The sequence below is a fragment of the Prionailurus viverrinus genome, chromosome A3 (assembly GCF_022837055.1).
Source record: "Prionailurus viverrinus isolate Anna chromosome A3, UM_Priviv_1.0, whole genome shotgun sequence".
Taxonomy (NCBI): Eukaryota; Metazoa; Chordata; class Mammalia; order Carnivora; family Felidae; genus Prionailurus; species Prionailurus viverrinus.
Window position 1 is genome coordinate 22,463,103 of NC_062563.1, and position 18,364 is coordinate 22,481,466.

General features: G+C 39.3%; 1 protein-coding gene across 4 annotated transcripts in view; it reads left to right on the forward strand.

Moving 5' to 3' along the window:
• MROH8 (maestro heat like repeat family member 8) overlaps window positions 1–18,364 on the forward strand; it is a 59,247-nt gene that overhangs the window by 17,965 nt on the left and 22,918 nt on the right. For all 4 annotated transcript variants that reach the window (XR_007150887.1, XR_007150888.1, XR_007150889.1 and 1 more), the window contains exons 7-12: window positions 6,473–6,568; window positions 8,048–8,152; window positions 12,541–12,676; window positions 14,195–14,313; window positions 15,626–15,778; window positions 17,398–17,558. Coding sequence is in view for 1 of the 4 variants with exons in the window: in XM_047852643.1 (XP_047708599.1) it covers window positions 6,473–6,568; window positions 8,048–8,152; window positions 12,541–12,676; window positions 14,195–14,313; window positions 15,626–15,778; window positions 17,398–17,558 (770 nt within the window). In the remaining 3 variants the exon portion in view is untranslated. The remainder of the gene's footprint in view (window positions 1–6,472; window positions 6,569–8,047; window positions 8,153–12,540; window positions 12,677–14,194; window positions 14,314–15,625; window positions 15,779–17,397; window positions 17,559–18,364) is intronic.

The window sequence follows — 18,364 nt, forward strand, 5'->3', positions numbered from 1 at the left end:
TTTTTTTTTTCCTCTTTGTCTTCTTTCTTTCTTTCTTTCTTTCTTTCTTTTTCTCTTGGCTTTTGACTTTGAAGTAGGTGGGAATGGTCCATATACTTGGCAGATATTTAGGATTATCATGTGCTAAGTATCATGAGAGACAACAGAAATACAACACTACACTCTCTAATCTGGGGAGCTTACATCCCAGTGCAGAGATACAAACCACTGATAAATATCATATCTGGTGGTAGTAAAGTGCTATGAAAAAAATAAAACAGGGAAAGAGGAGGACAAAGAGTAGTGTGATTGGGAGGCACAGGGGCTTTTTTACGTAGGTGGTTAGGGAAAGTCTTCCTGATGAAGGGACTGTTGAAAAGATGGTATGAATATCTCTGGAGGGGAAGCTTTCAGGCAGAGAGGGAAAAAAAATTCAAAGGCCTTGATTTTCATCTGCAGCTAGTAAACTGGTTGGTAAAGCAGTTGCCAAAGGGGACTTAAGTCCCCTTTGTTTCAAGATGTCAGAAAGAAGGAGCACCTGGCTGGCTCAGTCTGTAGAGCAGGGGACTCTTGATCTCAGGGTCACGATTTCAAGCCCCATGTTTGGAGTAGAGATCACTCTAAAAAAAATGCAAGATGTCAGAAAAAGTCACAAGTCACACTTTAAAACTATTTTGATGGCCCTAATTTCCCAACTGTAGTTAGAATCAGTTAACTGTGTTCCCAATAAGGCTGAAATGTCTATTTAAAATTAATATATTGTATATGGAACATTCTCCAGAATAGATCACATACTGGGACACAAATCAGCCCTCAACAAGTACAAAAAGATCGAGATCATACCTTGCATATTTCGAGACCCCAATGCTGTGAAACTTGAAATCAACCACAAGAAAAATTTGGGAAGACCATAAATACTTGGAGATTAAAGAATGTCCTACTAAAGAATGAATGGGTTAACCAAGAAATTAAAGAGGAAATTAGAAAGTACATGGAACCCAATGAAAATGAAAACACGAGAGCCCAAAACTGATGGGATGCAGAAGGCAGTCATAAGAGAGAAGTATATAGCAATCCAGGCATTCCTAAAGAAGGAAGAAAGGTCTCAAATACAGAACCTAACCTTAAAGAGCTAGAAAAAGAACAGCAAAGAAAGCCCCAAACCAGCAGAAGATGGGAAATAATAAAGATCAGAGCAGAAATCAATGATACCAAAATCAAAAAAACAATAGAACAGATCAATGAAACCAGGAGCTGGTTCTTTGAAAGAATTAACAAAGTTGATAAACCCCTAGCCAGATTGATCAAAAAGAAAAAGGAAAGGACCCAAATAAATAAAATCACAAATGAAAGAAGAGAGATCACAACCAACACTGAAGAAATATAAACAATAATAAGATAATTTTATGAGAAATTATATGCCAATAAATGGGCAATCTGGAAGAAATGGACTAATTCCTAGAAACATATAAATTACCAAAACAAACAGGAAGAAATAGAAAATTTGAACAGACCCATAACCAGTAAGGAAATTGTATCAGTAATAAAAAATCTCCCAACAAACAAAAGTCCAGGGTTGGATGGCTTTCCAGAGTAATTCTACCAAACATTTAAAGAAGAGTTAACACCTATTCTTTTGAAGCTATTCCAAAGAATAGAGATGGAAAGAAAACTTCCAAACTCATTTTATGAGGCCAGCATTACCTTGATTCCAAAACCAAAGACCCCAATAAAAATGAGAACTACAGACCAATTTCTCTGATGATAATGGATGCATAAATTCTCAACAAGATACTAGCCAACTGGATCTAATAATACATTAAAAGAATATTTCACCATGATCAAGTGACATTTATTCCTGGGATGCAGGGCTGGTTCAAAATCTGCAAATCAATCAATATGATACCTTATATTAATTTTAAAAAAGGATAAGAACCACCTGATCCTGTCATAGATGCAGAGAAAGAATTTGACAAAATACAGTGTCCTTTTTGATAAAAAAAAAAAACAAACCTCAAGAAAAGGATATATGGATCCTATATATGATATAAGGATCATACCTCAAGATCATGAAAGCCATATATGAAAGACCCACTGCTAATGTTATCCTCAATGGGGAAAAACTGAGAGCTTTCCCCTAAGGTCAGGAACATGATAAGGATGTCCAGTCTCAGCACTGTTATTCAACATATATTGGAAGTCCTAGCCTCAGCAATCAGACAACATAAAGAGATAAAAGGCATCCAAATCGGCAAGGAGGAAGTCAAACTTTCACTCTTTGCAGACAATATGATACTCTGTGTGGAAATCCCAAAGGATTTCACCAAAAACCTGCTAGAACTAATCCATGAATTCAGCAAAGTCGCAGAATATAAAATCAATGTACAGAAGTCGGTTGCATTTCTATACACCAATAATGAAGCAGCAGAAAGAGAAATCAAGGAATTGATCCCATTTACAATTGCACCAAAACCCATAAAATACATAGGAATAAACCTAACCAAAGAGGTGAAAAATCTATACACTGAAAACTATAGAAAGCTTATGAAAGAAACTGAAGAAGACACAAAAAAATGGATAAACATTCCATGCTCATGGATTGGAAGAAAAAATATTGTTAAAATGTTGATACTACCCAAAGCAATCTACATATTCAATGTAATCGCTATCAAAATAACACCAGCATTCTTTACAGAGCCAGAACAAAGAATCCTAAAATTTGTATGGAACCAGAAAAGACCCTGAATAGCCAAAGTGATCCTGAAAAAGAAAACCAAAGCCGGAGGCATCACAATTCCAGACTTCAAACTGTATTAAAAAGCTGTAATCATCAAGACAGTATGGTACTAGCACAAAAACAGACACATAAATCAATGGAACAGAATAGAGAACCCAGAATGGACCTACAAACTTATGGCCAATTGATCTGTGACAAAGCAGGAAAGAATATCCAATGGAAAAAAGACAGTCTCTCCAGCAAATGGTGTTGGGAAAACTGGACAGCAACATGCAAAACCTGGACCTGGACCACTTTCTTACACCATACACAAAAATAAACTCAAAATGTATGAAAGACCTAAATGTAAGACAGGAAGCCATCAAAATCCTAGAGGAGAAAAAATAGGCAACATCCTCTTTGACCTCGGCCAAAGCAATGTCTTACTTGACATGTCTCTAGATGCAAGGGAAACAAAACAAAACTATTGGGACCTTATCAAGATAAAAGCTTCTGCACAGCGAAGGAAACAATCAGCAAAACTAAAAGGCAACAGATGGAATGGGAGAAGATATTTGCAAATGACATATCAGATAAAGGATTAGTATCCAAAATCTATAAAGAACTTATCAAAATCAACATCCCAAAAACAAATACTCCAGTGAAGAAATGGGCAAAAGACATGTTTTCCAAGGAAGACAGCTAGATGACTAACAGACACATGAAAAAATGCTCAACATCACTCATTATCAGGGAAATACAAATCAAAACCACAGTGAGATACCACCTCACACCTGTCAGAATGGCTAAAATTAACTCAGGCAACAATAGATGTTGGCGAGGATGTGGAGAAAGAGGAACCCTTTTGCACTGCTTTGGGAATGCAAACTGGTGCAGCCACTCTGGAAAACAGTATGGAGGCTCCTCAAAAAATTAAAAATAGAGAACTACCCTACAACCCAGCAATTGCACTACTAGGTATTTATCCAAAGTTTACAGGAGTGCTGATTTGAAGGGGCACATGCACCCCAATGTTTATAGCAGCACTATCGACAATAGCCAAAGTATGGAAAGACCCCAAATGTCCATTGACTGATGAATGGATAAAGAAGATGTGGTGTGGGGTGCCTGGGTGGCGCAGTCGGTTAAGCGTCCGACTTCAGCCAGGTCATGATCTCGCGGTCCGTGAGTTCAAGCCCCGCGTCGGGCTCTGGGCTGATGGCTCAGAGCCTGGAGCCTGTTTCCGATTCTGTGTCTCCCTCTCTCTCTGCCCCTCCCCCATTCATGCTCTGTCTCTCTCTGTCCCAAAAATAAATAAACGTTGGAAAAAAAAAAAAAAAGATGTGGTGTGTGTGTGTGTGTGTGTGTGTGTGTGTATAAAACATTCATTTTATATATATATATATATATATATATATATACACACAGGTGTGTGTGTGTGTATATATATATATACACATACATATATATATGTATATATAATATGCATTGTATATATACACACACACAGTGGAATGTTACTCGGCAATCAAAAAGAATGAAATCTTGGGGTGCCTGGGTGGCTCAGTTGGTTAAGTGCCAACTTCGGCTCAGGTCATGATTTCATGGTTCGTGGGTTCGATTCCCATGTCAGGCTCTGTGCTGGAAGCTCCGAGCCTGGGGCCTGCTTTGGATTCTGTGTCTTCCTCTCTCTCTCTGCCCCTCCCCTGCTGTGCTCTGTCTCTCTCTGTCTCTCAAAAATAAATAAATGTTAAAAAATTTTTAAATAATGAAATCTTGCCATTTGCAATAACGTGGATGGAACTAGAATGTATTATGCTAAGCGAAATAAGTCAGAGAAAGACAGATATCATATGACTTCACTCATGTGGAATTTAAGATACAAAACAGATGAACATAAGGGAAGGGGAGCAAAATAATATAAAAACACAGAGGGAGACAAACCATAAGAGACTTTTTTTTTAAATTTTTTTTTTCAACGTTTATTTATTTTTGGGACAGAGAGAGACACAGCATGAACGGGGGAGGGGCAGAGAGAGAGGGAGACACAGAATCGGAAACAGGCTCCAGGCTCTGAGCCATCAGCCCAGAGCCCGACGCGGGGCTCGAACTCACGGACCGCGAGATCGTGACCTGGCTGAAGTCGGACTCTTAACCGACTGCGCCACCCAGGCGCCCCCCATAAGAGACTTTTAAATATAGAGAACAAACTGAGGGCTGCTGGCCGGGTGTTGGGTAGGGGGAAGGGCTAAAGGGGTGAGGGGCATTAAGGAGGGCACTTGTTGGGATGAGCACTGAGTGTTTAGTGATGAATAACTATTCTATTTAGTTATTTATAATAGTTTATATTTAGTTATCATAGTAACTATAATATATAGTTATATATATATATAACTATATATATAAATATATATATAACTATAACTATATAATAATAATATAAATAGTTTATATTTAGTTATAATTCTATTCCTGAAATCATTATTACACTATATGTTAACTATGACGTGATGTAAAAAAAAATAATAAAAAAAGAAAATAAATAAAGTGAATATATTATTTCACCTCAGCTCACAAACTGCCTACCAGTACTTTTACATTGGTTCTGTGCCTTTACTCAAAGATAATGGAGCCTTAAAAGTGTACATTGTAGTTGATGGGAATGCAAATGGGTGCAGCCATTCTGGAAAACAGTATGAAGGCTCCTTAAGAAGTTAAAAATAAAACTACTCTACAGGGCACCTGGCTGGCTCAGTTGGAAGAGCATGTGACTCTTGATCTCAAGCCCCATGTTGGGTAAAGAGATTGCTTAAAAATAAAAACACTAAAAAAAAAAAAAAAACAAAACAGACCTATCCTATGATCCAGCAATTGCACTTCTAGGTATTTACCCAAAGGATACAAAAATAGAGTTTCAAAGGGATACATACACCCTGATGTTTATAGCAGCACTATCACCAATAGCCAAATTATGGAAGGAGCCCAAATGTTCATAGACTGACAGATGGATAAAGAAGATGTGGTGTGTCTACACACACACACACACACACACACACACACACACCACAATGGAATATTACTCAGCCATAAAAAAGAATGAAATCTTGCCATTTACGAAGATGTGGATGGAGTTAGAATTATGCTAAGTGAAATAAGTCAGAGAAAAACAAATACCGTATGATTTCACTCATATGTGGAAGTTAAGGAACAAAACAAACAAACATGGGAGGGAAGGAAAAGAGATGAAAACCAAGAAACTGGCTTTTTAAAAAAAAAATAAGTGTTTATATTTATTTTTAAGAAAGAGAATGCAAGCTGGGGAGGGACAGAGAGAGGGAGAGAGAGAATCCCAAGCAGGCTCCATGCTGTCAGCACAGAGCCCAATATAAGGCTTGAACTCATGAACCGTGAGATCATGACCTGAAGTCAAGAGTTGGATGCCCAACCAACTGAACCACCCAGGCCCCTCAAGAAATAGATTCGTAACTATAGAGAAGAAACAGTGTTACTGGCAGAGGGGGGGGGCTGGGCTAGATGGGTGATGGGCATTAAGCAGGGCACTTGTTGGGGTGAGCACTGGGTGTTGTATGGAAGTGATGAATCATTAAATTTACACCTGAAACTAATATTAAACTCTGTTAACTAACAGGAATTGAAATAAAAACTTGGAAAGAAAAAGAAAAGTAAAATTCTATATAGAAGCAAAAAAAGTATAGTGTTGGGGAACTTCATGGCGGGGGTGTGGGGGGGGACATCACTGATCCTATGCCTTTTCAGTCTCTCTACAGGCAGACACTTCAGGCATTCTCTGAGATGCTCCAGAGTTTGGTAGTAAAAGACCCACATTTGGAAAATCTCGACACCATTTTTAAGGTAAATAGGATATCAGAGAGAAGGGGAAACTATTTTTATTAACTGGTGAAAGTGGAAGACAAAAATGTGAAAGGATTAAGTTTTAAGAGATAGCATAATAGTTAAGAGTATCAGCTATTGGGGCGCCTGGGTGACTCAGTCGGTTAAGCATCCGACTCTTGATATCGGCTCAGGTCACGATCTCACAGTTTGTTTGATTAAGCTTTGCATTGGGCTCTGTGCTGACAGCATGGAGCTTGCTTGGGATTCTCTCTTGCTCCCTCTCTGCCCCTCCCCTGCTTGTGTTCACCCCCCCGCCCCGCCACTCTCAAAATAAACAAACATAAAAAAAAATTAAAAAGAGTATCAGCTATCAGTGTTTAGTCAGACTTGGGTTCAAATTCTGACTCTGTGCCATTCAGTGGTTATAAATTCAGCAGAAATGAGCCTTCTCAGAGTCTCATTACTTTTAAATTGAAATAGTAATTACAGTGAGTATTGAATAAATGGCCTTCAATATGTGATTTAAAAGGTTGCTATAATTATTCCTTAAATTACTATTGCTTACTACCATAGCAATGTTTCAGTCAGTGACCAGAGAACAGAGTGAGCCTCATGAATGAGTAAATAGGTGCCTACCAGGTAGGATTCAAGGTCATTGATAACGCCCTGTCCTCACCTGTATCCATTCCAGCGTATGCCATTCCATCATTAGGAATTTGCTCATTGGAATGCATTCACTGCAGTTCAAGCATCTGCTCCTCTTGCCCCTTATTAAAATGCAGATATCCCAGAAAGGAGTAGCCCTTGAAGCTATTAGGAATCATCTGTGCCTAAGTGCAGATGGACATTTATCTTTGCCACAACTGACCTTCACCTTATTTCTCCTTCCTCTTATATTTGTAAATCAGCACTCCAGCCATATTGGCTTTCTCTCCTTTATCCAGTTGTGCCTTGTACTTTCTTTCCTATGTTGGCAGCTTTATCCAAGCTGTTTCTTCTACCTAAAATGCCACTTTTTTTTTTTTTTTTTTTTTTTTTTTTTGCCACATGGGGCCATGAAATGTAACCTTTATGAAGTTCCTAATTATGAATGTTTTCTTCTCTGGGAATCCTTCCCTGACTGTTACAAGCAGATGCAATTTCTCATCCTCAGAGTTCTTTAATACCACAGCCTTGATTTTCTTTCCTTCCGAAGAGATTTCAGAAGGCTAGAAACACAGGAGAATAGGATAAATAATGGAAGAAAGTGGGATGAAGGGAAAAATAAGTCTAGAAAATAAGCCTCTGTAGAAGCCAGCCCATCTGACCCCAGGTCTTTATGCCTTGTTTGCCTTTGCACCACTTTCATTTACAACCCTAACTGATCATTTAGGAAGACCTTTTCAGATACAGTGGTGACATGTAGAAATTCTCTCTCCGTATTTTCTTCTAAACAGAATAAAGATGTTATCCCAAATCATTCTGGTAAACCATTTAGTCTCCCCTATTTTTTCACAGCAAATGGACCCCTGGTTACAATCAACCAAAGACCATGAGCGGGAACGGGCCACAGTCAGCATGGCTGAAGTTCTAAAGTGCTCATCCAGACATCTCAGCTTGAAGGTAAGCAGCCCTTCAGTCACACAGGAAGAAGGATCCATAGCCACCCTACTACTGCCTATTTCCCCTCCTATGTATGACTTCCCAAACTGATGACTTCTTCGTGCTCCATGTATAATACCATAGCACTTAGCATTATTCACGTATCTGCCCCTCTAAAATTTGAGCAGTTTGAGGCCAGGTACCACGTTTATTAATTTTGCATCCCTGTTGCTTAACACAAGAGCTAGAACATAATAACATAGCAAATATTTTTGAATAAGTGAGTAAATAAATGTAACAGTGGCCTAGACTCTGTGCAGTGTCATATTTGAATTAATAAAGTCAAACAGCAAATGTAAGTAAATCAACTTTTTTGAGGGTGGGGGAAGTGGCAGAATCTTAAGAAGCCTTCATGCCCAGCACTGAGCCGATGCAGGGCTCAGTCCCATGACCTGAGCCGAAATCAGAGTCAGACACTTAACTGACTGAGCTACTCAGGAGCCCCTAAATATCTCCCAGCATCCTACAGAAGAAGGTTCTGTGGCACCCCTTTTTAAATCCTCTCATTTGTCTCTTTCACTCACTCACTTCTCAGTTCTGAATGCTTTCCCATAACTCCTGGAAAGAGTTCATCAAAACTAAGATCCTCTTTCCGGGATCTATTCCTTTTTTAATCTGTGAATCTTTTTGCTCTTTCCTAGTAGATCTTCCAGGCACTAGAGCTTCTGTCTCCAGCCATCATTTCTCCAATCTAATTGGAAGAGAAGTTAGTGAAGAATGCTAGATCCTAATGCTAGATTTTTTTCGTAGAGATTTTGTCTTTGGTATAAACATTCTAACAGCCATGCTTATTAAAAGGACAGCATTCCATTAACTTTTTTATTTCTCACATTGGAAATAAATCCAAGCTTTCCACCTCCTTATTGAAGTAAGTTCAGTCCCTCAAACTATGCTACTTCCTTTTTTCTCTCGGGTCAATGCAGCCATCACTGACTACCCTACTATTCTGTCATCACGTTGGTCTTCTTTCTACATGCTTCAACCTCTAATTTTGGCTGCAGACTAAAGAAGAGTTTCAGGGACACCTGGGTGGCTCAGTTGGCTGAGCATCTGACTTCAGCTCAGGTCTTGATCTCACGGTTCATGGGTTCAAGCCCCACATCAGGCTCTGTGCTGACAGTTCAGAACCTGGAGCCTGCTTCGGATTCTGTGCCTCCCCCTGTCTCTACCCCTCCCCTGCTCGCATCCTGTCTCTGTTTGTCTCAAAAATAAATAAAACATTAAAAAAAATTTTAAGAAGAGTTTCAAATGATCTCTTATATATAATCTTTCTATAGGCCCTGGAGATCATCCTTAGTGTTTTCTTCCTAGGGAGAAGTGGCAATACAAGGTTGCTAAATATAGGTGCCATTGGAGTCTGTGAACATCCAGGAAGCTATAGGCAGAATTTTGTGCAGTGGAGTCTTCTAGAGTTTCCTGAGGAAGGTCCATAGCTTTTCTTAAACCAACTTTATTGAGTTATTGTCATCCAGACATAACAATTGTATTTATTCCTTCTGAAAACATTTGCTGCATGAATGTGATGGATTGGGGGCTTCCACTTTAGTTCCTTCTAGTTATCTACATGTAGCCAGAGTTATTATCTTGAAACCCATGTCACTCTTTTGATCCAGTGATTTCCAGCTGTGCCTAGAATACAAGGTCTTATACAATCCAACTCCTACCTGTCCCCTTGCATTTGCTGACTTACTTTGGCCACACTGGCCTCCTTTATATTCCTTACCATATAAAGTCCTTCCTGCCTCATGGCCTTTGCACTTACTACTTCCCTCTGCTTGGAATGACTTTCCCCAACTCTTCACATAGCTAACTCTTTCTCATTCTTTAGTGCTTAGTTCAAATGTTTCCACCTCAAAAAGGCCTTTGCTTACAAATAGATATATACTTATGCTCTGTCTTATCACTCTCTTTCCTTCTTAGGGCTTCTTAAGATCAGAGATTATCTTGTTTGATTGTTTCTTTATTGATTTACTATCTTTTTCTCTCTTAGAGAATGTAAATTCCATCAGTGATTATGCTTGTCTTATTCACTACAGCATCTCCAGTGCCTAACACAGAATATGCCACACAGTAAATGCTTAATTAAATATGCACTGAATAATAAGTGTGAATCAGCTCATGTCCCTTCTCTGTTCAAAACTCTCCAATGACTGTGGCGTCTGGGTGGCTCAGTCAGTTGAGCAGCTGATTCAACTCAGGTCATGATCTTGCAGTTCTTGAGTTTGAGCCCCACACTGGGCTCTGTGCTGACAGCTCAGAGCCCGGAGTCTGCTTCAGATTCTGTGTGTCTCTCTCTGCCCCTCCCCTGCTTGCATTCTCTCTCTCTCTCTCTCTCTCTCTCTCTCTCTCTCTCTCTCTCTGTCTTCAGCACAGAGTCCAATGCAGGGCTCGAACTCGCGAACCACAAGATCATGACCTGAGCCGAAGTCGGATGCTTAACCGACTCAGCCACCCAGGCGCCCCTCTCTCAAAAATAAATAAGCATTGGGGCGCCTGGGTGGCGCAGTCGGTTAAGCGTCCGACTTCAGCCAGGTCACGATCTCGCGGTCCGTGAGTTCGAGCCCCGCGTCAGGCTCTGGGCTGATGGCTCAGAGCCTGGAGCCTGTTTCCGATCCTGTGTCTCCCTCTCTCTCTGCCCCTCCCCCGTTCATGCTCTGTCTCTCTCTGTCCCAAAAATAAATAAACGTTGAAAAAAAAAAAATTTAAAAAAAAAAAAAAAAAAAAAAAATAAATAAGCGTTAAAACACCCAATGGCTTACCATCTTACACAGAAAAATAGTCAAAATTCTTACAGTGTTCTCTAAGTTGCTATACCCTATACCTAATCTACCTCCTATTTCTTTTGTTTTTTAACTTGTTTCCTTTGCTCCAGTCTACCTAACCTGTTTGTTCCTCTGAAACACCAAACACACTCCTTTCCCTTTGCACTTGCTATTCTTTCCACCAGGAGTGCTTTTCTCCCAGATATCTACATGGCTGCATCCTTCATTTCAACGTGACTGAGGTCTTCCCTGATAATCCTAAAATAGCAATTCCTGTCCTTTTTTGTGTATTTTTCTTCATCATAGTATTTATCACCATTTAACACGTAACAAATGTTACTTCTTGGTCAAAGTTGGTTAAGCATCCAACTCTTGATCTCAGCTCAGGTCTTGATGTCAGGGTCATGAGTTCAAGCCCCACACTGGGTTCCATGCTGAGCACGAAGACTACTTAAAAAAAAAATTTACTTCTTTGCTATTTTATGTTCTTCCAACTAGAATATCATCTCCATGAACAGGATATTGTCTTTTGTTCACAACTTGTATTGCCAGTGCCAGTTACAGTGCCTTAGCCCTAAGTGTCATCCTCATAACCAGTTCCTGGTTCATAAGTACACTCAGGATTTGTTGATTGGGTGAATGAAGGTTCTATCAGTGAATGAAAGACATTACATGGCTGTGTGTATGTGTTGCTGTGTTGACTGTAAATAGGTGAAACAGGCTGTTGTTCGCAATATCTCAGTCCATTTCTCTAAAGAGCCACATGAGGAATTTCTCTCTGCTTCAGTCCTAAGAACAGTTGTGCTTCCTCTGCATGGGTATTTGCTTCTTATCTTCTAGGCAATGTGAATCATATTATGTGGGACATTGTACGTACCTCCACATTAGCCCTGAGAAAGTTCAGAACCTAGCTCTGTGTCCTGCCTTGAGCAAATGATTATGCATTCTGCATGCAACCAAATTCTTCACATTTATCTTTTCTACCTTCATTTTTTAATTGTCTTTTTTAATTTACTTTTTTTAACTTTTTTATAATTTCCTTTTTTCAGTATTTTAAATTATATTTCTTTTTCTGGTATGGTTTTTTCCAGCTACCTTTTTTCCCATAATAAGGTAAAATATCAATAAATACATTTTTTAGTTTTATTAAATAGTGCACCTCAACTTTGCATCCAACTTTTTCACTTAGCAGACTAGTACATTTTCCTACCTTACTATAAATTCCTAGGATACTTGACTCCTAATGGCTGTATTCCTAAAGTGGTTACACCATAGTTCTCTTTACTATTGGACAATTATTTCCAGTATGTCTTTAAAAATAGTACTAGAATGAACACCTGTATATATAAAGCTTTTTCATTCTTTAGACTGCTGACTTAGGTTAGAATTTGTCCTATTTAATACCACCTGATGGACATAGTGTATCCACACATGTTCAGTGTTTACCCTAAAGAGATCTAAGGGCTGCATGTGACTCTTGCACTTTCCTGAGCAGAAGGTGGAAGTAGAATTACTTTTCAGTAACTCAAATCTAAGGCATCAAATGCACCCGTATGCTAATGGTATTTTTCTTTTTCTTCTAACTAGCTTCCACTGCAATTCCAAAGGCTTGGGCGCCTGGTGGCTCTGATGGCACTACTGTGTGGGGACCCAGTGAAAGAGGTAGCTGAGGAGGCTGCAGAGGGCACGCACTACCTACTGCATATCACGCTGAGGCTGAAGTGTAAGGCGCTGCTGATGGCAGCCAGTTCTCCTTGTGCCCTCATTCCCTATATTCTAGAAAGACTTTTTATGGTGGGTTTCAAAGAGAAAGGCACATAGTCCACAAGCATAGATGAACCAACATTGACTTGATAACCTGAATCAGAACCCTGGATGATCCATTAGTGTCAGCCATCTGCATGGCCATGGAGTTGAAATAGCTAAACATGTAGCCTCATGTACAAACTAAAGTTTGTTTGTTAAAGTAAGTTAGTTTGGTCAGAAGTGGAAGTTCTGCCATCATCTGGGCCTTCATTATTATTTATTTATCCCATAAACGTTTTCTGAGCACTTACTTAGGATCTAATGGCAACCAGAACACAAGTGGTCCAATCCTTGTATAACACATTGTCTAGTGGGGGAATCAGACAATCAAAGAATCAACAAATAACTCTGTAATTATAAATAAAGAAATCTGCTACAGGGAAATTGCAGGGGCCATGAGGAAGAATCCCATCTAGCTGTGGCATTCAGCAAAGGCCTCTCTGGAGATAACCTGAAAAATAAGAAACATTAGCCAGATGAAGATGTAGGAAGAGCATATTGGGCAGAGGAAACAACAGGTATGAACTTGAGGAGTTTGAAAAATAGAAGAGGGTCATTGAAGTCAAGGAATGAATCACTGACCGCCCCCAGGTAGGAGAGATTTTAGAAGATATCTAGCCCAGTGCCCCCAGTATTTGAATCTCAGTCTAATCTACTCCCACCAAGGATTACCCTGCCTGGGCTTGCTCATCCCCAGGATAAGGAAACTCTGTGCTTCCCAAAACAGCAATCACATCTCTGGGCAGCTCTGAGTATGAGGAATGTCTACCAAGACATATATAGCCAAGAAAATACAACTGATTATTCATTCAACAAATATTTATGAAGCACTTACTATTCTAGGTGCGTTGGTGAACAAGACAGACAAAGTTGCTTCCCCGAAAGAGTTTATTTTCCAGGTGGAGACTCTGTATCCTCAACCAGATACTCAAAGACTTCCCATAGATAATTTCCAGCAAACACGAGTCACAGAGCAACATGAAAACAAGGCACTGTGAGGGAGTACTGGCAGGCTCAATAACCAGCAAAACTAGACACAGAAAGATTTCTGATACTGGAGTTATCAGACATCGTGAAAGTGTGCAATTTTTTATGGGGACCTAAGCTTCATAAGGAGACCCCTCAAAAGTCCTCACCAATGGGGGAATGGTTTAGTGTGTCTCAGTTATACTCTCAAATCACTCAAAAGCTCTGTTCTCAAAAAAGCTCTTTTCTTTTTCTTTAAGCCCTTTTGATATATTGTCTGACCACAGAGGGGGAAAAATCAGCCTTCAGATTAACACACGCTCCTTCCCCCAGACACTCTTATCCAAGTGGAAAAGATAAGAAGAGTGAGATCTTTGGATTCACTTCAGCCTGGGGATCAACCAGACTTGCAAACTCAATAAGAAAGACATAAGCCAGAAAATATTAATATTCCATGTTTTCTTCTCAGATGTCACTCATGACAAGAAAAATCACCCAAGCTTGAGGAGAGCAATGAAAAAGTGTCAAGAACTCCTAGAACTCTACAGTATTAATCAGTTCTACAGTTGTCCCTTCAAAATTGCCCAGGTAATCAGAATGGCTGCAGATGTAAAGACAGATAACTGGACACGTGGGAGAGGATGGGAAATACCAGAAGTCTCATACATTTTGTTATGAGAATATAAAATGGTAGGTAAAGCCACTTGGGTAAAAGTTCTAATTTCTTATAAAACTAAACATACAAGGGGCACATGGATGGCTGTCAGTTAAGTGTCCAACTCTTGATTTCGGCTCAGGCCATGATCTCGTGGCTCCTGGGTTCGAGCCCTCCGTGGCATTAGGCTCTCTGCTGTCAGCACGGAGCCTGCTTCAGATCCTCTGTCCCCTTCTCCTTCTGCCCCTCCCAGCCTCAAAAATAAATAAACATTAAAAAAAGAAGAAGAAAACTAAACATACAAGATTGCCTGCAGAATTTCCTCTCTAATCATTCCACAGTTTGGAGACGAGGCGCCATGGTTGTGACTGTTATACAGCTGGCCCCATTAGTTTAATGGTTTAGGTCAGCCTGTCAGTGGGGCCAGTATCACTGTTTGGATATCTCTTCAGACAGGCTTTGCTCTCATTGATTGCTCTTCTAACCTTGGCCAGCCTCTTGCAAATGTAGATTCTTGTCACAAAAAGGAGCTGCTAGAGAGTGTAGTTGACCCAACAAGCTATACATTTTTTAATTAATATATGTATCCATTCTTCAACAAATATAGGTATCAGGCACTATGTTAGCAGATGGGGAAAAAAGAAAACCTACAGATTTACTCAGGTAGGGTCTAAGGTGTCAGGTAATTTAAATTCCCTGTGCATCCGTTTCACCTGTACAGGGGATCTGTAAAAATTGGGTTGTAAGTGTTAAAGGAGATATTGTATGGAAAACCCTTTGCTTAGTGCCTGTCATATAGTAAGTGCCTAGTAGATTACACGTATCATAATCATGTGAAGGACTTTATACACCACCAAGCACAATGAGAAACAGAATGAAACATTCTTTGACTATATCATCACCAGCCAAGGTATTTTAGCTATGTCTGGGACCCTGTGAGCTGTATAGCACTAAGGCCTTTATTTTAGTTCTGTTCCTATAAAAGGTGATTCTTTATGAGGATCTTGGTAATAAAGCCTCTTTCTAAAAATCAGAACTGTAAAAGGCCATGCACAGACCCTAGCAGTGGACATTTGCACCTGCTTCCAGTTTTTCACTTTTGTAAACAAGACCGAAATAAACAGCCTTGTCCATATTTGTATGCCTCTCTAATTAACCCAACAAAATTAACATAATATTTCTTATTCAGGGTTCTTTCTATTGTACTAAGTTTCCTGGAAGTTCATTTTCTCTAAATCATTTCAGGTCTTTGAAGTGTTTCTCAATTCAAACGAGCTCTGCCAGTTTGTAATGACTATATTGGATGGCCTGAAAAATCTGAAACATCCCTGCACCCAAAAATCAGCAGGAGAATTGCTGATAACATTGGTGAAAAATGCAGAGTCCCGATTTGAGAAGGTAAAAAGCTCAGTGGTCGTTTCCTGGGTTTGAAATATCGGCAAATGCTCTCCCCTCTTGCAGTTACTAAGGTCTCTTCTGCTACTCCTGTTCAATGGAGAGTAACCACTGTTGGCCCAGGGTCCATTGTTCAGTGGACTCCCCTTCAACAAGCATGTAATAAAAACAGTCACTTGTATGCAACTAGGGATGGATAGTTTTAAAATCCAAGATGTGCTCCATGTTTTCCAGAATAGAATAGTTTTGAGAGAAGATATCATTAGCACTTATGAGAATGGTAACTTCTACCTAGATCCTCATCCAGGTCAATTCAAGGTGCCAAATTTTTGAAAAGCAAGCCATGAGCAATCATCAAAGGAGGCCAACTTAGCTTAAAATCAAGAGATTTTATTTAAATGTATCTACAGTTGATACATCAAGAAACAACACTGTAATTATATCATTTAGCAATATGGGAGGACAACTGAAAGCGATAAAAAGGGTAAAGTAGTAGTCCCTGGAGAGCAGGCCTGGGGAACAGGCAGGAGAGAGCCTTGAAATAGCACCGGACTTTTTAAATTGTGTACATGTTACACTTTGATAACAATAAATGTTGATTTTAAAATGATGAAAACCAACTTTTAACCTATTAAAATAGCAAAGATACAAAAAGAACAACGTGATGAGAACATGGTGAGATGGGCCCTTGCATCAGCTTTCAGCTGTAAAAAAGACCAACTCTGAGTGGCTTGCACACAGCTGAAGTTTAAAGGGTTTGTCTGCTCGTACAATAAGAAGCCTGGAAGTGAAGTATTTTCTAGGACTGGCTCAGCCAGTCGACAGTGTTATCAAAGAGCCAGGGGCTTTTCCATCTGCCACTTTGCCTGTTCACATAGTCATAAGGTGGTCACAGCAGTTTCAGACTTTACGTGCAGATAAGACTGTTATCCAGCAAACAAGAAAGATACTGCCTTCCTTTTGTCCCTTTAATCAGGGAGGAAAGTGTTTCCCAAAAGCCTCCAGTAGATTTTTTTTCCCCGTGTTTCATTGGTCAGAATTGCAACACATGCCAGCTTAAAAGCGGCTCTGGCAACTGGTGATAATGAAAGCCATTTTATATGAGGGTGCTGAGGACTGCCTTTCTGAGAAGCTGACATTTCCACAGAGACTTGAAGCCATGAGTCTATGGGTGGGCAGAGAAGGCCAAGAAGAAAAATTGCGCCAAAATCCAGTGGCTGCTGTTTCCAGAGATGGTAGACATCTCTGGGTGAAAGGCAAGTATAGACTCCTCTGGCATTGTCAGAGTCAGAGCAGAAAAAAAATCCCAACTTCCTTGGAACACTTTTACTAGTTTGGTTTATTATAAAATCAATACATAGTCATTGAGGAGAAATTAGAAAAATATGTAAGCAAAAAAATCAATATCCCATCATTCAGAGTCACATTATTAATATCTTTGTATGTAAGTTCTTCTAAATATTTTTATATACATATACATACATAAAGATCTATTGTAGATAGTTTTTAAATACTAAACATTCTTGTCACCCCCTGAATCTTTCAGAAATAGCCACAATATCCTCAGTAACCATCACTGTCCCATAGGATCAAGGTCTTAGTGATTTCTTTTCCTTCTTCAGGTGCCAGAAATTATGGGAGTGATCTGTGCCCGGCTATCTATAATTAGCCAGCCTAGAGTCCGCCAACAAATCATAAATACTGTGAGTTTGTTTATCTCCAGGCCCAAGTACACAGATATAGTGATCAGCCACCTTCTGTGTCATCCAGTACCATATGACAGGTAACAGAACCTAGTATAGCCTCTAAATTAAATTGGAGTGTGTGACACAGCCCCTGGTATTGTGGAACATGGCTGCCCTCAAAAATCGAATGATATTCTTGTAGAAGAGATAAGATATAGACAGATAACCGACAATATAAGTCAGAATATAACGCATAAACATAAAGAAACAATCCAACAAATCCAGAATGAAGAACACTGTATAAGATAGTTGGACTAAACTCTTCAAACAAGTTAATGTCATGAAAGAAAAATGTGCTGGGGTCACTGTTCTAGATAAAAAGGCACCAAAGAGATAAAGCCAAATGTAATACATGAACTTGATTGGATCCTGGATGAAAACATAAACTATAAAATAAAATTTTGAGGAAATTTAAGTATAAACTCTGTAATAGATTACTGAATTAATGTAATTTTCTTAGGTGTGAAATGATAATGTGGTTATACAGAAAAATGTTCTTATTCTTAGGAGATCAAAGCTGAGTTATTTAGGGGTGAATATCATGATTATCTGTAATGCACTTGAGAAAGATTTAGCCAAAACATACATACATACAAAAGAAAATATGAATATATCCATAAATAGGAATAAATCACATAAAGAATAAAACAAGATGCTTTTTTACATACAATTGTGGCTTTCAGAGTTGGAGGCACCCTGAAAGTTCCAGGAGATCCTTATGGGGAAGATAATGAAGCATTATGAGAAGGTTCTAGGCCCCCACTTCCTTTATCAGAGCAGCATCTTTTTTTTTTTTTTTTTTTAATGTAAGCTCTGTGCCCAGGGTGGGGCTTAAACTCACCAC